Source organism: Lagenorhynchus albirostris, chromosome 16 (assembly GCF_949774975.1).
Source record: "Lagenorhynchus albirostris chromosome 16, mLagAlb1.1, whole genome shotgun sequence".
Taxonomy (NCBI): domain Eukaryota; kingdom Metazoa; phylum Chordata; class Mammalia; order Artiodactyla; family Delphinidae; genus Lagenorhynchus; species Lagenorhynchus albirostris.
The window spans coordinates 62252458-62271281 of record NC_083110.1 but is presented as its reverse complement, the minus strand read 5'-3'; the positions used below and the strand labels follow the sequence as shown (position 1 = coordinate 62271281).

The following is an 18824-nucleotide window of genomic DNA, read 5'->3' as shown; positions in this document are numbered from 1 at the left end:
TGCTGTACACTTGGACTCGGAATTAAATCTATACGTGAAAATTGTTTACCAAATGAATAAAAATAAATGATGATTTATATATTTTTTAAGTACTTATAACATTTCACTTGATCAATAAGTTCCAGTGATTTTTTGTTTGTTTGTTTGAAAAAATACACAAAAATGGTAGACAGCAGAACCAGCCTAGGCAGACAATTGCGTTGACCTCTTTTTCTCATCTAATGGTGGTCGTTTTGGCTGTGGCCCTTTAACAGATGCTAATTCTGTAGAACAGTATTGCTAATTAACCAGAGCAGAAAAACAAACAACAGCAAATCCGACCTAATATAATGACTGTCACCATCCCGAAGTAAGGTGGTAAATAACGCATATAGACAGGAAAGGGAAAAAAAGGGGAAAAGCTTCAAATAATCGATTGAAAACATAACTAAAGGTCAGCAGTTCTCCCTTCTTTCTTGCTCTCTTCCTGAAAACAAAGATTAGATTGATCCAAGCAGATATGCCTTGAAATGCCATAAATGACACCTCATCTGGTGCAGTATTGACAAACTGCCTGAGGGTATCACTGGCATTTTCGTTTTACTAGCCCAGCAGGAAGAGTCAGGGAGTGGATTTGTACCTCCCTGCCCGCCTGCCTGTGAATTGCTTAAACACCTTCTGTGTGTGTGTGTGAGGGGTTCCACACCATTACATGCTGGGTTAAAAAGGTTCCTTCTCTGGGGCTCCAGTGAATTCCCTCGTCAGATGGATGGGAGGGGCAGTTTGTGACCAGCTGAACTTCATTATTTAGTTTACTTGCAGCAGGAGAGCAACCACCTAGAAATGCTTTATGCCCACACACCCATTTTCTTGGTGGGGGATTTATAGACCTGCTTGGCAAAATCGTATCGAGGTGGAGCAGTGACATCACTCTGTCTTCAAACAGCCACCCCGCTGCCGCTGATCAGCATTCCTGGGATGGTGGTGATTGAAATTTAGCACTTCAAGCGACTTAATTGGCACACGGATCTGTTAAGCATATGCCCCCACCGCAGGCCTGCCATCTGACGTGCCCATGCGGTGCCCAGAGCCTCACACGTGCTTACGTTTTGCTAAAGAAGTAAGTTTTGAACAGATCCTTGAAGGAGGCCTGTGCAGCGGTTAAGGAGATGGGTGGCCTTAGAGCACAGGTCCTCAGATTTCTGCCTGTCTCGGGGTGACCGTGGTCCTTCGTTCCCTTGAACTTGGAGCAAACCTAAGGTCATGGAGTTCCAGTTTGCTTGCTGTGAAAGAAGGGATCGGAATCTGCTCTTCAGTAAAGCAAGCCCTGTGCTAGCAGGGTAGGACTTGGAAGGATTCAGCACTTCTTGGCATCTTGCTGCCTTGGAATTCGAGGTTAGACTGTTCTGTGCTCACTGTGGCTAGAACTGAGCCCTTGGCCTTCAGAGAAAATCCAGGAAGTTGATGTCACCATTTTTCTGCTGAGTTGGAAACAGCAGGACTGGGCCAAATGTTCTAGGTTATGAGTATGAGGAGAGAAATAGGAACCTCAGCAGAAAACAAAGCAGAGCTATTAGGTTCTTTTCATTATGTGAGGAGAGCAAATAAGGGCGGAGACCATCCATGGTTAGAAACACACTGCTCTGTTTTATTTTCCCAAGCGTCATGGCACTCTTGTGCTTCAGTTAACGGGCGGAGCCAGGTCATGAGTTTCAGTGGATCCCAGACCACCAGGCCTCATCTGTAGGTATGATCCCTTTGGGCATCAGGCAAAATCCTGGGCTCCTAGTAAATGGTTCATAGGAGTTGAATTCTAGAAGAATGAGCTAAATAGTTTAGCTTCCTCTGAGTGAGGTTGAAAAGAGCAACAGGTTAAACTCAGGGAAGATTTGCCGAGAAGTGAATGAAGCTTAGGTTTCCAAGTCCCTTAATTGCGTAGCCCCCTTCCCAGGGTGTGGAGATTGGAACTCATACTTTGATATCTTGTTTCTTATGAAGGGCTCCCTAAATCCTGTAAGCTTCAGGACCCCGTAAGTCAGAGATCTGCGCCTGTTAAAATGCTGTTGCTTTAGTCCTTATTGCTTCAGTCCAGTGGCTTTCCCAGAAATTGGGAGATCAGAAGAAATAAAGCCAAACCCACAGAGGAGAAGAAAGAGAAAGAGCTAGCATTGAAGAACCCCACGCTAATTGAAGCGTAATTTGCATTTATGACCTAATTTAAGACCTCACGGCCACCCTTTTTGAGAGAAAGCGTGTTGAGGCTCAGAGAGGCTGTTACCTGCCCCGTCTGGTACAGCAAGGAGGGCTGGGACCTGTGTCATTGACCTTCCTCTCTCCCAGCCACCTGCTCAGTGGCTGCCTTGCAGGACGCATATCTGACAGCTCTGCTAGCTTTCCTGAAAGTGTTAAGCCCACCAGGATAAGAAATGCCTGGATGGGCAGGTAAGTCTTGCTGCCGGCTGAGAGGGAGAAGGTTAGGGAGGGCATCAGGCTTGAGCCGTTTAAGGGAAGGCACAGGCAAACCCTTCCCCAATCTGTGTAAGGGGATGCTGCAACAACTCATTCAATTACGTGAAGTGCCCATTAAAGGAATTCTAAGCCCTTGCTTGGGCCATTTCAGTTCTATGAGATTGTCATTGTTTGAAACTAACCAGGATTTCTTCTTTTGCCTTCAGGTGATTCTCATTTTGACAAAGCTCTATGACTATAACCTGGGGAGCATCACGGAGAGCTCGCTTTGGAGGTAGGGAAGCTGAGCTAATAATTACTGTGTTATTTAAACATGATGTCCTCGGCTGGCTGCTCACCCCCACCCCCGTTTCCTGGTGGGAAGGTTTCTGGTTCCTTGTACTCTTTCTTCCTCTGTTTGCTCTTCGTTTCCCTTAGCCATGGGTTGGGGTTTATTTCCAGGAAGGCTGGACCCTTCCTTTTTATAGACCTCTTCTTTTGGTCACAGATCCTTTTGCTAAACTGCTTATTAGGTTGTCTTTATGCGTTTTGGTTCCCATAGTTCTCACTGATCTGTGAGCTTACTGGGGAAGAAACTAAAGAATGAGGATATCTTTGCAGAGGGGATCAATGTAACCTCTAGGTCTACAGAACCCAGGCAGGCTACCAGGGCAACATTCTTTCACAGCTTCCCTTCCGTGGTTCTGCAGCACAAAGGGGCACACACACACTTACACGCTTGCCTTTATTTCTGGGATTCACACTACTGCGTCACACATATAGAGTGGGCAATTAGTACTTTTTCAAATGAATGAACAAATTCTTCAAGGGCAGACTAACTTATTGGATTTAGCACAAAAGAAGGTCCTCAAATGCCCAGGCAGTTATTCTCTCCTCCTTTTTCCTTGGAAACGATACATTCTGTTGTTCCGTTTTGTTTCTTAAAAAAATATTGATTTATCTCACTCCTGATTGGCTCTTCTCCACCAGCCTGTGTCATGGGCCCATGCCCGAACCAATCCCTGAAGTCCAGGAGAGCACGTCCTCTAATTGGTCAGGCCTGGATCACATGATGATCCCTGACCTGGGAGAGGGTGGAGACAAACTCTGGAGATGATATTCACACACGCACAGACAGACTAAGTGAGAGTCGTTATACAGAAAGGTGGGAGTGGTCTGTGGGCAGACCAAAGCTAGTGAGTGTCGACCACATAAGATCAGTGGGGGGGGGGGGGGTTCCATTACCTGTCAGTTCACATGACTGGGAGAGGCTGCCTCTTGGCTTTCAGTGTCAGTGCTGAGGTCTAGGGAGAAAGACTGCAGTCACCCTGTTTGTGTCAGGTGTTCCCCCCCCCCCCCCCCCCGGTGCAGTCAACAGTGGCTTGGGAGGGAAGGTTGATTTACATGGAAGCAATTTGGTTTCGGGGCCTGCTCCTTATTGGGGATTGCAGTGGTCATACAAGAGGAGGCTCATGTCTATCCAGACACCCCAGAGGAATCTACCAGGTCTCACAAGAAGATTGTTCATTAAATTTCATTTTCACCTGATGTCTATTTTCTATTAGGCTTGACATTGTGTACAAGAAGCCCCAAATAAATTGTCCTGTGCCTTAGGAGAACCCTAGTAGACCAAAGAAAAGGCTAGATTCTGTTCTTTTGTTTGTTGTCAGGCATTTCAATTATTGAGCTCTTTCCCCAAGTAGGAGGTCAATTATGCAGAGTTTCTGTCCCAAGGAAATTTATGTAACTGATTTCAAGTGTGGGAAGTTTGGTAGGAGCCTCAAAAAGTACAGTTCTTTAATACATTAAGGGCCTGACTCCTGCTGTATTGTTTAAATTCAGTACCTATTCATCAGCATCTCTGAGTAAGCTTATGCTTCCTTGGAAAGTTTCTCTAATGTATGTGCATAAATGAAAGTAAAAGCCAGCTTTTACTGTAGTGCATCTGCCATGTAAAGTGTCGTTGGCATATTAGAAAATTAAAAGATGTGCAGTTCTGTCTCAGTGGGACAGAGGCAGAGCAGCCGTAACTCCCAGCCTGAGTAGTCCTGGGAAGCGCATATTGGAGGGATGTGAGGAACAGCTTGTCCTGGATTGCTGGAGCTCACGCTCAGCGTGCTTCTTTCTCTCTGATGGGGCACTATTACTGATGCCTCAGTCCAGGAAGAATATTCTTTTCTTATCTTAAGGGAGGGGCTTAGTGAAATAAAAACAGCATCACGTTCCAATAGTACCAGACCTCTCTTCTGAGGGAGCAAACTCCGTGGGCTTAAGCCTGGGAAAGCGTGACAAGAATGACCTGCTGACTTTTCCATCTTAGAATCAATTTCACTGGAAGATATATACATACGTATACATATACACACATGCGCATATATACACATAATATACACATATGTACAAGTAATATGTGTGTGTATATACCCATTTCTATTTGCTTTTCTAACATACCCACAATAGTCACTTGCCATATGTGTGATGTTCTACATGTCATATGTGGCAAATGATTCCTGCAGGTGTTCTATGTTATTGCAACTGCTCGTTTTAATACTTTGATGGAAGAGTACATGCCTGAAAAGACAATTTAGAAAAGAGGAAAGGAGAAAAGGGAATATTTAGAATACTTCACAATTGCTTTTCAGGGCTGCATTTTTTGAGTGGCTCATGGTGCCCATATTTGGTCTTTAGGGGACATTTTGGGGGTGTTAACGTAGAGGTGGAGAGGGACAGGCCTGGGTGGGTCAAGGATGGGACCAGGAAGAGAGGTCCTCATGATTCCACGTCATCTGGAAGGAGACTAGACTGCTAAGTGTTGACTCATTTTCTCCTGTACCAGCTTGTGCAATCTTCTCAGAAAACCTGCCTATGCCAGCCGTCGGGGGCTTCTTAGGGGCACAGGCCAGGTTTTAGAGATACTCAGGACACTCACAGCACTGAATGCAGGACTTAGCACATAGATAGTGCTCAGTAAGTATCTGGTTTTGCATAGACCAGTGAATACTACAATTTTGTCTCTACTGCATGGTCACTAACATATAACTCTCTTTCTCACTCATTTATTCAACAAACATGAATTGATTAACTCCTCTAACCTAGAGGAGTTAATATATATAACAATATAATCTTATATATATATATAATATATATATATAATATATATAACAATATAATCTTATATTGTTCTTATCTAGGGAAGGAAAGTTGGGTGAGTACATAGATCCATAGCATGTAGGTTCTGCCTTCCAGGACTTCATTGTTTAGAGAGACAAAGATCTTTGGACAGTTAAAGTGAGAGAGAACTGTACTTGCCTGTAACCTGCCTCATGTAATTGTATTGAAGGAGATACTTACGCAGCACCCAGAGCTGCCAGATCCCAGGAGTGCTGCTTCTTTACTTTGCTCATGTGTATATTTTCTCTTCTCAAGTAGACTTTACGTGCTTAAACCCAACACCTTGCTGGTTTCATGGTAACGGCAGCGATGCTGTTGCTCATGAAAATAATGACGACAATAACAAAAATTAACTTTGATCGAGCACTCATGATGTGTCAGGCACGATGCTCAGTGCTTGACTTGCGTTATTGCATCCTCCCAAAACATTTTTACAGTGTGCCAAGGTCACACGATTTGTCAATAATAGCCCACACACTTACAGGCATGTTAGTTATAAACTTCAGTCATTTCACGGCTTATTGATCATCCAGAATCCCATCTGTCTTCTGTGGGATCTTGCTGTACATAAGTAAACAACATTTTAATCATATACATATGTATACATGTATGTATCTATCTATATAATATGATTGTTATATACATATATGTATATTAAAAATAGGGTTTTCAAAGTGCTACGACATTTCGAGCAGCATTTGCCCTATTCCAGAAAAATACTGGGCCACAGGGAAATGGCTTCTTGCCCAACAAATAGATACACGCGCTTTTTGATTGAGCACACATTCTTTACAACTTTTACCGGCTGAATAGTCCAAAGGGGGCAAGTGGCAAACGTCTCTGGGGTCTCAGAATAGGAGAGAGGCCAAGAAGCAGCTGACCTTGCAGTGATGTTCTAGGGCTTTCAACCTCACAGAATCCACAAACCCCGGCTGACAGAGCGAGATGCCGCTGTACCAAATGAATGAGCTTTGGTTCCCAGTTGGTCTTGCCATTGATTACACCTTAATCCTGGAGCAAGTTGTTGATTTTGTTTTTGTTTTGTGGTGTTGTTCACTCAGGGAGTCAAACTGAGAGGAAAGGGGGATGATCTGACACAGGACAATTAACTACACCTCAGTATCTTCTCTACTTTCCAGTGGATTAAGCTGTGAGGTTTGGTAGAGCTGGTGATTTTAACATACTGAAGCAAGATAAGCTTAAAGGTTGAGATAAATAAAATGTCAAAATCTAGATACAGTATCTCTGAGAAGAAATTATCATCTTTTTTCCCTCTGTGCCAGGATAATCAGCATTCTGCTGAGAGAGGCTTAGCTGGTGAGGAAGCCCTAGGCAATTCTGGAAGGACTAAAGGTGTACTCTCTTAAAGGGATACACAACCTGCAGTGTGTCTGTTGTAGAGCTTGCCTGGCCTGGCTGACTTCTCGAACTCCCTAGTGTCCTATTTTCTGATCCACATGAAACACAAGTTTCCGAACACATCTCCACAGTTATGTACTTCTCAAGCTGCAATACCTGCTTCTGTGGGATGAAGGAGCATATAGTTAAGGCGGAGAGAATGGGTTAGGCCATTTGATTCTGCACTGGGAGCCAGCCCTGTTTCCTTGTCACGGGAGTCACTTTGCTTCTCCTTGGATGTTACACACTGCGATTATCAAGAGATGTTTCCCAGTAGAGTCTTTGTGGAGAGAATGGCTGTAGAGTGCCTTGAAGCAGCATCCGTGTGCGGTTGGCTTCAGCCAGTACTTTCTGGAGAGCTCAAGGGATTCAGGCTGACAGAAGCTGACCTGAAGACGGTGACTCTCTGCTAACCCTGTGGGTGATTCCCATTAGCCGGAAGCTTCTCTCCCTTTCTACTCCTCATCCAGGGGAAAAGCATAGAGCGTCTTGGATAGATCATTAGTCTCAGCTTTGAAGGACGTTGTGCTACACAATCCAGCTTTCAGTCGGCCACAAATACAAGAATAGAGAATGGGGGTAGTCATCCTAAAAGAGAAAAAGAATAAAGCTAGAGTGTGAAATTTCCCTGCAGAAGGGCTCTTTGTGTTACACAAATCCAGTGATGCTATTCATTCATCCCTGTGTTTGCAAATGTTTAGTGCCTTCCCAGTCTCCCCCAGGAGAGAGCCAAGCTCCCCAGCAGGATCAGGGGGTGCTTAGGATTCTGGATTCCTTTGAGCTTTGTAACTCCCACTCCCATCCCCATATTTGTGTCATGCAGAGCTGCTTGGGGGTCCTGGACTTATAAATTCATTTGATGAAATCTTATCATTTTCAAAAAATCAAGAAGAAAAGTATGTTCATTATAATGAACCAAACAGTGCAGAGGCAAACAAAAAGTGTTAGTAGTCTTTTACTGTCCACACTGATCCAGCTTCCCTGAGGTCAGTGATGGTAAGAGTTTTGTGTGATTCTGTCCGTATCGTTATGACCCAACTCAAAAATACCAACACATACATACGTATGTGGACCACTTTTTTGTTTGTTTGAGAAAGTAGGAGTAACTGTTCATAGGACTCTGACAACCTGTTATTTTCACTTAACAATGAGTTATGGGTGTCTGTCCAGATGAATAAAGCATTAAATAGTATGGATGTTGTATACTGAATTTAACAACTGCATCCTTAATTAAGTTATGTAGTGCTTATTTTGAGCCAGGAAGTATTTTCAGTGCTTTTTATCCTCATAACAACCCTATAAAATAGGCACTACTAGTATCCCAGGTTTACATATGAGAGAAGTGAGGCTTAGAATTAAGGCTTAAAAATTAATGTGCCCAATGTTCATGTAGTCAGTAAGTGTCAGAGATGGATCCTGAGTGTGTTCTGTTAACTCCAAGCTACACTATTTCTCCATGACCTTTTTACTGGATTGTTATCTGATTTCTACAATATTTGCTATTACCTATAGTGCTTCAATAAACATGTTTGTAAACATGTTGTTACATTTTGGGTAATTTTCTCTTTGTAAAGTACTCTAGAGTCCTAAAGGGGATATTGCTGTATCAAAACCAAATGCATTTATAATGTTAATAGATACCTGAGATTACTTTCCAAGATGGTTAGGATAATTCATATACCCACAAGCAATAACAGACTGTGCATTTCCCAGTGATTTCACTAGAACTGGGTATTTTCTTTTTTTTTTTTTAACATCTTTATTGGAGTATAATTGCTTTACATTGTTGTGTTAGTTTCTGCTTTATAACTAGGTGAATCAGCTATACATATACATATATCCCCATATCTCCTCCCTCTTGCATCTCCCTCCCACCCTCCCTATCCCACCCCTCTGTGTGGTCACAAAGCACTGAGCTGATCTCCCTGTGCTATGCGGCTGCTTCCCACTAGCTATCTATTTTACATTTGGTAGTGTATATATGTCCATGCCACTCTGTCACTTCATCTCAGCTTACCCTTCCCCCTCGCCGTGTCCTCAAGTCCATTCTCTATGTCTGTGTCTTTATTCCTGTTCTGTCACTAGGTTCTTCAGAACCTTTTTTTTTTTAGATTCCATATATATGTGTTAGCATATGGTATTTGTTTTTCTCTTTCTGACTTACTTCACTCTGTATGACAGTCTCTAGGTCCATCCACCTCACTAAAAATAACTCAATTTCATTTCTTTTTATGACTGAGTAATGTGGCAATGTATATATATGCCACATCTTCTTTATCCATTCATCTTTCGATGGACACCTAGGTTGCTTCCATGTCCTGGCTATTGTAAATAGAGCTTCAATGAACATGGTGGTACATGGCTCTTTTTGGTTTTCTCAGGATATATACCCAGTAGTGGGATTGCTGGGTTGTATGGTAGTTTTATTTTTAATTTTTTAACAATCCTCGAAACTGTTCTCCATAGTGGCTGTATCAACTTGCATTCCCACCAACAGTGCAAGAAGGTTCCCTTTTCTCCACGCCCTCTCCAGCATTTATTGTTTGTAGATTTTTTGATGATGGCCATTCTGACTGGTGTAAGGTGATACCTCATTGTAGTTTTGATTTGCATTTCTCTAATGATTAGTAATGTTGAGTATCCTTTCATGTGTTTGTTGGCAATCTGTATATCTTCTTTGGAGAAATGTCTATTTAAGTCTTCAGCCCATTTTTGGATTGGGTTGTTTGTGTTTTTGATACGGAGCTGCATGAGATGCTTGTAAATTTTGGAGATTAATCCTTTGTCAGTTGCTTCATTTGCAAATATTATCTCCTATTCCGAGGGTTGGCTTTTCGTCTTGTTTATGCTTTCCTTTGCTGTGCAAAAGCTTTGAAGTTTCATTAGGTCCCGTTTGTTTATTTTTGTTTTTATTTCCATTTCTCTAGGAGGTGGGTCATAAAGGATCTTGCTGTGATTTATGTCATAGAGTGCTCTGCATACGTTTTCCGCTAAGAGTTTTATAGTGTCTGGCCTTACATTTAGGTCTTTAATCCATTTTGAGCTTATTTTTGTGTATGGTTTTAGGGAGTGGTCTAATTTCATTCTTTTACATGTAGCTATCCAGTTTTCCCAGCACCACTTATTGAAGAGGCTGTCTTTTCTCCATTGTATATTCTTGCCTTCTTTATCAAAGATAAGGTGACCATATGTGCATGGGTTTAATCTCTGGGCTTTCTATCCTGTTCCATTGATCTATATTTCTCTTTTTGTGCCAGTACCATACTGTCTTGATTACTGTAGCTTTGTAGTATAGTCTGAAGCCAGGGAGCCTGTTTCCTCCAGCTCCGTTTTTCTTTCTCAAGATTGCTTTAGCTATTTGGGGTCTTTTGTGTTTCCATACAAATTGTGAAGTTTTTTTGTTCTAGTTCTGTGAAAAATGCCAGTGGTAGTTTGATAGGGATTGCATTGAATCTGTAGATAGAGTCATTTTCACAATGTTTGGGTAGTAGAGTCATTTTCACAATGTTGATTCTTCCAATCTAAGAACATGGTATATCTCTCCATCTATTTGTATCATCTTTAATTTCTTTCATCAGTGTCTTATAGTTTTCTGCATACAGGTCTTTTGTCTCCTTAGGTAGGTTTATTCCTAGATATTTTATTCTTTTTATTGCAATGGTAAATGGGAGTGTTTTCTTAAGTTCACTTTCAGATTTTTCATCATTAGTGTATAGGAATGCAAGAGATTTCTGTGCATTAATTTTGTATGCTGCTACTTTACCAAATTCATTGATTACCTCTAGTAGTTTTCTGGTAGCATCTTTAGGATTCTCTATGTATAGTATCATGTCATCTGCAAAGAGTAACAGCTTTACTTCTTCTTTTCCGATTTGGATTCTTTTTCTTTTTCTTCTCTGATTGCTGTGGCTAAAACTTCCAAAACTATGTTGAATAATGGTGGTGAGAGTGGGCAACCTTGTCTTGTTCCTGATCTTAGTGGAAATGGTTTCAGTTTTTCACCATTGAGGATGATGTTGGCTGTGGGTTTGTCATATATAGCCTTTATTATGTTGAGGAAAGTTCGCTCTTTGCCTATTTTCTGGAGGGTTTTTATCATAAATGTGTGTTGAACTTTGTCGAAAATTTCTCTGCATCTATTGAGATGATCATATGGTTTTTCTCTTTCAGTTTGTTAATATGGTGTATCACGTTGATTGATTTGCATATATTGAAGAATCTTTGCATTCCTGGGATAAACCCCACTTGATCATAGTGTATGATCCTTTAAATGTGTTGTTGGATTCTGTTTGCTAGTATTTTGTTGAGGATTTTTGCATCTGTGTTCATCAGTGATATTGGCCTGTAGTTTTCTTTCTTTGTGCCATCTTTGTCTGGTTTTGGTATCAGAGTGATGGTGGCCTCGTAGAATGAGTTTGGGAGTGTTCCTCCCTCTGCTATATTTTGGAAGAGTTTGAGAAGGATAGGTGTTAGCTCTTCTCTAAATGTCTGATAGAATTCGCCTGTGAAGCCATCTGGTCCTGGGCTTTTGTTTGTTAGAAGATTTTTAATCACAGTTTCAATTTCAGTGTTTGTGATTGGTCTGTTTATATTTTCTATTTCTTCCTGATTTAGTCTCGGAAGGTTGAGCTTTTCTAAGAATTTGTCCATTTCTTCCAGGTTGTCCATTTTATTGGCATATAGTTGCTTGTAGTAATCTCTCATGATCCTTTGTATTTCTACAGTGTTAGTTGTTACTTCTCCTTTTCCATTTCTAATTCTGTTGATTTGAGTCTTCTCCTTTTTTCTTGATGAGTCTGGCTAGTGGTTTATCAATTTTGTTTATCTTCTCAAAGAACCAGACTTTAGTTGTGTCCATCTTTGCTGTTGTTTCCTTCATTTCTTTTTCATTTATTTCTGATCTGATCTTTATGATTTCTTTCCTTCTGCTAACTTTGGGGGTTTTTTTTGTTCTTCTTTCTCTAATTGCTTAAGGTGTAAGGTTAGGTTGTGTAAGTTTTTTCTTGTTTCTTGAGGTAGGATTGTATTGCTATAAACTTCCCTCTTAGAAGCTGCTTCTCAAAGATTTTGGGTCATCGTGTTTTCATTGTCATTTGTTTCTAGGTATTTTTTAAATTTCCTCTTTGATTTCTTCAGTGATCTCTTGGTTATTTAGGAGTGTATTGTTTAACCTCCATGTGTTTGTATTTTTAACAATTTTTTTTTCCTGTAATGGATATCTAGTCTCATAGCATTGTGGTCAGAAATGATGCTTGATATGATTTCAATTTTCTTAACTTTACCAAAGCTTGCTTTGTGACCCAAGATATGTTCTATCCTGGAGAATGATCCATGAGAAAGAAAAAAATAAAGTAAAATAAAATAACGTTATTAAAATAAAAATAATTATTAAAAATAAAATATTAAAAAGTAATATAAAAAGGAAAGGAAGAAGATAGCAACCAAACCAAAAAAAAAAATCCACCAATGATAACAAGCACTAAAAGCTATACTAAAAAAAAAAAAAAAAAAGACAGATGGAACCTAGGACAAATGGTAAAAGCAAAGCTGTACAGACAAAATCACACAAAGAAGCATACACATACACACTCATAAAAAGAGAAAAAGGAAAAAAATATATATCTATATATAAAAAAAGGAAGAGAGTGACCAAATCAATAAACAAATTTACCAATGATAATAAACTCTAAATACTAAACTAAAATCAAACATAAAACCAGAAACAAATTAGATGCAGAAAGCAAACTCCAACTCTACAATTGCTCCCAAAGTCCACTGCCTCAATTTTGGAATGATTCGTTGTCTATTCAGGTATTCCACAGATGCAGGGTACATCAAGTTGATTGTGGAGATTTAATCTGCTCCTGATGCTGCTGGGAGAAATTTCCCTTTCTCTTTGTTTGCACAACTCCCGGGGTTCAGCTTTGGATTTGGCCCTGCCTCTGCATGTAGGTCTCCTGAGGGTGTCTGTTCTTCTGAGGGCATCTGTTCTTCGCTCAGACAGGATGGGGTTAAAGTAGCAGCTGATTAGGGGGCTCTGGCTCACTCAGGCTCGAGGGGAGGGAGTGGTACGGAATACGCGGTGAGCCTGCGGCGGCAGAGGCAGCAATGACGTTGCAACAGCCTGAGGTGCGCTGTGTTCTCCCGGGGAAGTTGTCCCTGGATCATGGGACACTGGCCGTGGCGGGCTGCACAGGCTCCTGTCAGGGGAGGTGTGGATAGTGACCTGTGCTTGCACACAAGCTTTTTGGTGGCTGCAGTAGCAGCCTTAGCGTTTCTTGCCCGTCTCTGGGGTCCGCGCTGATAGCCGCGGGTCGCGCCTGTCTCTGGAGCTCGTTTAGGCGGTGCTCTGAATCCCCTTTCCTCGCACACCCTGAAACAATGGTCTCTTGCCTATTTGGCAGCTCCAGACTTTTTCCTGGACTCCCTCCCGGCTAGCTGTGGCTCACTAGCCCCCTTCAGGCTGTCTTCACGCAGCCAACCCCAGTCCTCTCTCTGGGGTCTGACCTCCGAAGCCCGAGCCTCAGCTCCCAGCCCCCACCTGCCCTGGCGGGCGAGCAGATCAGCACCGATCCTCTGTGTGGGAATCTCTCCGATTTGCCCTCCACATTCCTGTTGCTGTGCTGTCCTCCATGGCTCTGAAGCTGCACCCCTCTGCCACCCCCAGTCTCCGCCCGCAAAGGGGCTTCCTAGTGTGTAGAAACCTTTCCTCCCTCACAGCTCCCTCCCACTGGTGCAGGTCCCGTCCCTGTTCTTTTGTCTCTGTTTTTTCTTTTTTCTTTTGCCCTACCCGGGTACGTGGGGAGTTTCTTGCCTTTTGGGAGGTCTGAGGTCTTCTGCCAGCATTCAGTAGGTGTTCTGTAGGAGTTGTTCCACATTTAGATGTATTTCTGATGTATTTGTGGGAAGGAAGGTGATCTCCACGTGTTACTCCTTCGCCATCTTGGAGGTCTCTGGTATTTTCAATGCTTAAAATTTTGCTAGTCTGTTGAGTGAAAATGATGTCTTGATCACAGTGTTTTAGGGGATATTTCCCTGACTACCAGTGATACTGAGCATCTTTTTATATGTTTATTGGTCCGTGGCAATGTTTCACCATTTTCTCCACCTCCCCTTTCCCACTAAGCAAAAGTAGTTGTTCCTTCCTCAGTAATCCTGTAGTGTATTATGTATCGTCGTCTTATAATAGTTGTCAGGTGTATATTTATTTGGTTCAGTTTAACAAATAACTACTTGTCCCCATCTCTGTGGTAGGCACTGTGCTAGGTAGACACTGGAAATATAGGTATAAGTAAGTAATTGCTCCTTCCCTACAAAAACCCAAAACCTAGTGAAGGGCAGACACTCAGTGGATGACTATACAAGTGTGGCAAATGCAGTGTAAAAGTTATGTACAAGTTCTTGTCCATGTTCATCTATTTCCATACCAGCTTGGAAACTCAAAGACTGTGATTTTCTCTTAGTTATTTTTGTTTGCTTGGCACCTGAAATAGAACTTGGCACATATATTAAGTATCTTTTTTTTTTCTTTTTTTCTTAGAAACAGTATATTAAGTAATGGTTTAGGGTTTCTGAAAGCCAGGTCTGTTTCTTGTACTTTTTTAATCCTAAGTTTTAACCTCATGCCTTCCATATAGGAAATACTGTTTTGGATAATGTGCTACATGACCTTGTGAAATACCATTGTATTGCACTCAAGAGTAGGAACACAGCCAGCACCAGGTGTGAAAAGCCCAGATTCAAGTCGAGGAACCCATTTATGTCCATAGGGTACTTGGCATGCATGTTGGGCCCCTTGATTTTGTCAAAATCTTCCTGCACACCACCACCACCACCATGAAGGCTGTTTCTACTAGAATCTGGCTGAGCTCTGCCTAAAGATGCTGCAAGCCTTCCTGAGATTTCTGTGAGGCTCTGGCCTCAGATTGCATCTTTACACTCCTCATTTGCCTCAGTGATTGGCTCCGCTGAGTTCTCCACTTCTCCTTTTAGCAAATAATGGATGAGATATACACAAAAGCTATCATTGCCCTGACAGTATAATAAATTTATCAGTATGACCTCAGGAAACAATAAAGAAAATTTTACTAGAGAAAAAGCAGAACAACTGGCATTCCAACATCAAATCTGGTTATAGATTCAGTAAGAGTTTAGGATGTCAGTTTTGGTATTGCTGCTTTGCCATTGAACACTACATGGTGGAATCTTACATCCCTGGGGTCCCTTGAGATTTAGGTCACCACCATCCAATTCCAGTAGGAGCTCAATGCTTCCATATCCTTATAACCCCTCAAAGGGATTTCCTCCTCACCTGATGCTTTGGTCCATCCTTTGAAGCCAAAACTTGAGCTTATTACTAATAAGTAATTAAACTGTGGAGAGTAAATGCTCTTTGAGTATAGAGCTTTGTACCGGGCACAAAGAAGGTCAAAAGATACCTTCTACCAACATAGAGTCTCATTTTTCAGTCAACATGACTATCTCCTCCTCATTTTTTAGGTGTCAGCCTGAATATCAGCTTATTTTTAAAAAAACATTTATGTCCACCTTACTAAGAAGAGATCTCTTGTTTCTTTCTACCATAGGTCTTTGTTTATTTCATTCATTGCACATGTCATGATCCACAATGATTCTATTTATTACTTGTTTATTGACTGATGCCACCACTAGAATATAAGCTCCCTGAAGGTAGAGATATTATCTTATTTTCCACTGTATTTTGAATGCCCAGTAAAGTACCTGGCACATAGACCTTCAAGTGAGATATATCAGATTAATTGAATGTGTAAATAAATACATGCCTGGAATCATGATACATGGTGTGAATCCAGATATGAATAAGATTTGATTATTGCCCTTAAGGAATTCACAGTCTAGCGGGAGAGAGATAGATAAATGAGAAATTATATTGGTGCGTCAAGTATCATAATAGAGGTGCTGTAATATGCCCTGGGTTGAAGAAGGGAAAGCTTCCTGGTTGAAAGGATATCTGATTTGAATCTTGAAGAACAAGTAGGAATCAGACAAGTAAAGGAGGCTAATTGTTTATTTACTGAGTAGCTATTGTATTCTAGGCACCTTTAGGTGCTGATAGTGTGGCATATTGAGGAAACTGTAAAAGACGGCAGTACACCCTGTGTATGGACAGGGTATTTGGAGATGATTTTGGAAAAATATAAATAGGACAATTCATATTCTTCTGGGCTAAGTATTCTGATTTTTATCCCAGGTGAAGTAATACACTTGGGGCAAGGGGGGTACTTTATGAAATATGAATTTTAGGAAAATAAATGGATCTTGGTGTCATGGTGAGTATTCACGTGGAAAAGAGCAGAACTCGTGACCATGAGAACAGTAGTCAGTGAAATAAGAGCTGAGAAGGGGCTGACTTATTTTAGGGCGTGAAGGAGTAGAGTATGGGATATGGGATGGGTGGTGGTGGTGATTTCAATAAACCTTATAAAGTAAAAATGAATAGGACCATTTGGATAAGGGAGAAGGTGAGAGGAAGAGACATTTCTTCAGTGATGTTCCTGCCTTTGTCTTGGATAATCCAGTGAGTGGCAAGGTTATTTACTGCATACATCTGCTCTGTCGACATCTACCAAGCACTTACCCCTAGTGAATGAGAAAAAGGATATAGAGACAACTCTTTCAAGGAAGAAGCTGTGAAGAGACCTAAAGGAAGAAAGATGCTTTTGCATAAAAGAGGTCATTGGGGCTTCCCTGGTGGCGCAGTGGTTGAGAGTCTGCCTGCCGATGCAGGGGACACGGGTTTGTGCCCCGGTCCGGGAGGATCCCACATGCTGCGGAGCGGCTGGGCCCATGAGCCATGGCCGCTGAGCCTGCGTGTCCGGAGCCTGTGCTCCACAACGGGAGAGGCCGCAACAGTGAGAGGCCTGCGTACCGCAAAAAAAAAAAAAAAAAAAAAAAAAAAAACTATAAAAGAAAGAGGTCATAGACTAAAGGAATATTTTCCTTTCCTTAAGTGAGGACAACCCTGTTTTATGGGTGTTGAATCCATGGAAAGAGAATGAAAATGTAGAACTTAGGAGGGAATAAAACTGGTCAAGGTTTGAGTGTGTATGGACTTGGAGCTTATATGGGGAGTGATCCAGCTATGGTCAATCAAGGTGGGTGAGGGGTGGCCAAAAGGAGGAGTATTGCATCTCTTTCACCAAGAAGGGAAGTCAGATGGTTTGGAGGAGCTGCTGAGGAGACACAAGGTGGGACTACTCAGGGAAGGCAGTGCTGGGCAATGCTGAGACCCCAGCCCAGGTTACAGCCTGGAATCAGCATGGCTGTGCTTTCACTCCAGTGAGCCGTGGGTCATCCTCAAGAAAGCAGTTGGTTGTGTAGTTGCAGAGAGGTGTTGGAGGAGGACAAGAAAGCAAGGGGGGCTGGGGGGGGGGTGCGGTGAGTAGTAGATGAAGGGATCTGTGCCAAACAGAGAAGAAAGTGAAGCTGGGGGTTGGGGGAGGACGGAGAGTGAACCGCAGGATGCCCGATCCAAGCATGTGTAAAAGCCTGAAGAACACTGACGAAGTAATATCCGGAGGAGTGCGACTTTTTAAAATATTAAACTTAGACCATATGTAGCCCCCAGGGGACTCTGTGAAAAGGAACCGGTCAGAGCAGGTGGAGCTAACCAGAAAAGCCTCTTCTGAAAGCTGCTGCTAAGGAATCCACTCAGCTCTGTAGGAGAAGGAGCTGCTCCCTTTCTGCACGTGTGTGGGGCATCTGGCTTTGCTCGTCAGGCCCCCACGTTTCTGAGCTATTCATGAGTGAGAACTCACCTCCACATCTTGGGGGGACACTAAGCAGCCTTCTCTGGAGGGGTTATGGTAGATTTTCTCCAGGTGGCTACTAACTCCAAGGCTAAGACTTGTGGACCACATCTGGTAGTCACTGATAGCTTTGTCAAAAGAGAGCGGCCAGCCCAGATGTCACATTGAAGTGATGTTGATTTCCTTTCTGGTCACTCTTTTCTTCTTATCACAATTGCTCTGGAGCCCATGCCAAAGATGTGCTTCTTTCATATTTAAAATTCTGTTTTTGGAATTTAGTTTTCTGGACTCTCAATAGACCTTGCCTTTGGCTTCTCCTGTTGGGTATTTATAGTACTTGACTTTGATCACTCCCCTTAGTATATTTCTCAATAAAGGAAGATCATTGTGTGTTCCAGCCATGGTGAACTACTTGTAGGTTCTGCCAAACAGCATGTGCCCTTGGAAGGCCGTTCCATAAACAGGTCAGCACTTGAGCTTGGGCACTGGATGCCCGGGCATAAATCCAGACTCTGTCCACTTACTAGCTCTGAGATGGCAAGGAGGTTTCCTAATCTCTCTGCTTCATTTCCTCATCAGAAATGGGGCTGTAATAGTATTTATGTCATAGGATTATAGTGACACATCTTAAATGTGCAAACACACAGTAAATAATACAAAACAAACAAAACCCTTAGAGCTTGTACTTCTGTGGTCTTCTTTTCTTCTTTGCTTGAAATGCCTTTTCCGTTCCACGCTATTTGTCTAATAAATGATAGCCATTTATACTGATGATTTACTATGTGCTAGACACTTCTCTAACAGCTTTTTATGTATCAACCATAAAGTAATCTTCTCAGTACCCTCTGAGTTTGGTCCTACCATTATACCCTTTTTATAGATGAGGGTTCTTGTGCCCAGAGTCCTAGGATACTAGGCAGCAGAGAAGAGATCTGAGTGCAGACGGTCTTGATCCAGAGCCCAGGCTTTGAACGCCACAGAGATCATCTCTTGTGTGATCCCCTTCCTGACCACGACCTTCCACATAGAGTAAATCACTGC

At 42.1% G+C, this 18824-nt stretch overlaps 1 protein-coding gene across 5 annotated transcripts in view; it reads left to right on the top strand.

The window, feature by feature from the left end:
- The window catches only part of SORCS1 (sortilin related VPS10 domain containing receptor 1), a 559188-nt gene that overhangs the window by 185573 nt on the left and 354791 nt on the right, over nucleotides 1-18824 (top strand). For all 5 annotated transcript variants that reach the window (XM_060125410.1, XM_060125412.1, XM_060125411.1 and 2 more), the window contains exon 2: nucleotides 2655-2722. In XM_060125410.1, coding sequence (XP_059981393.1) covers nucleotides 2655-2722 — 68 coding nt within the window. The remainder of the gene's footprint in view (nucleotides 1-2654; nucleotides 2723-18824) is intronic.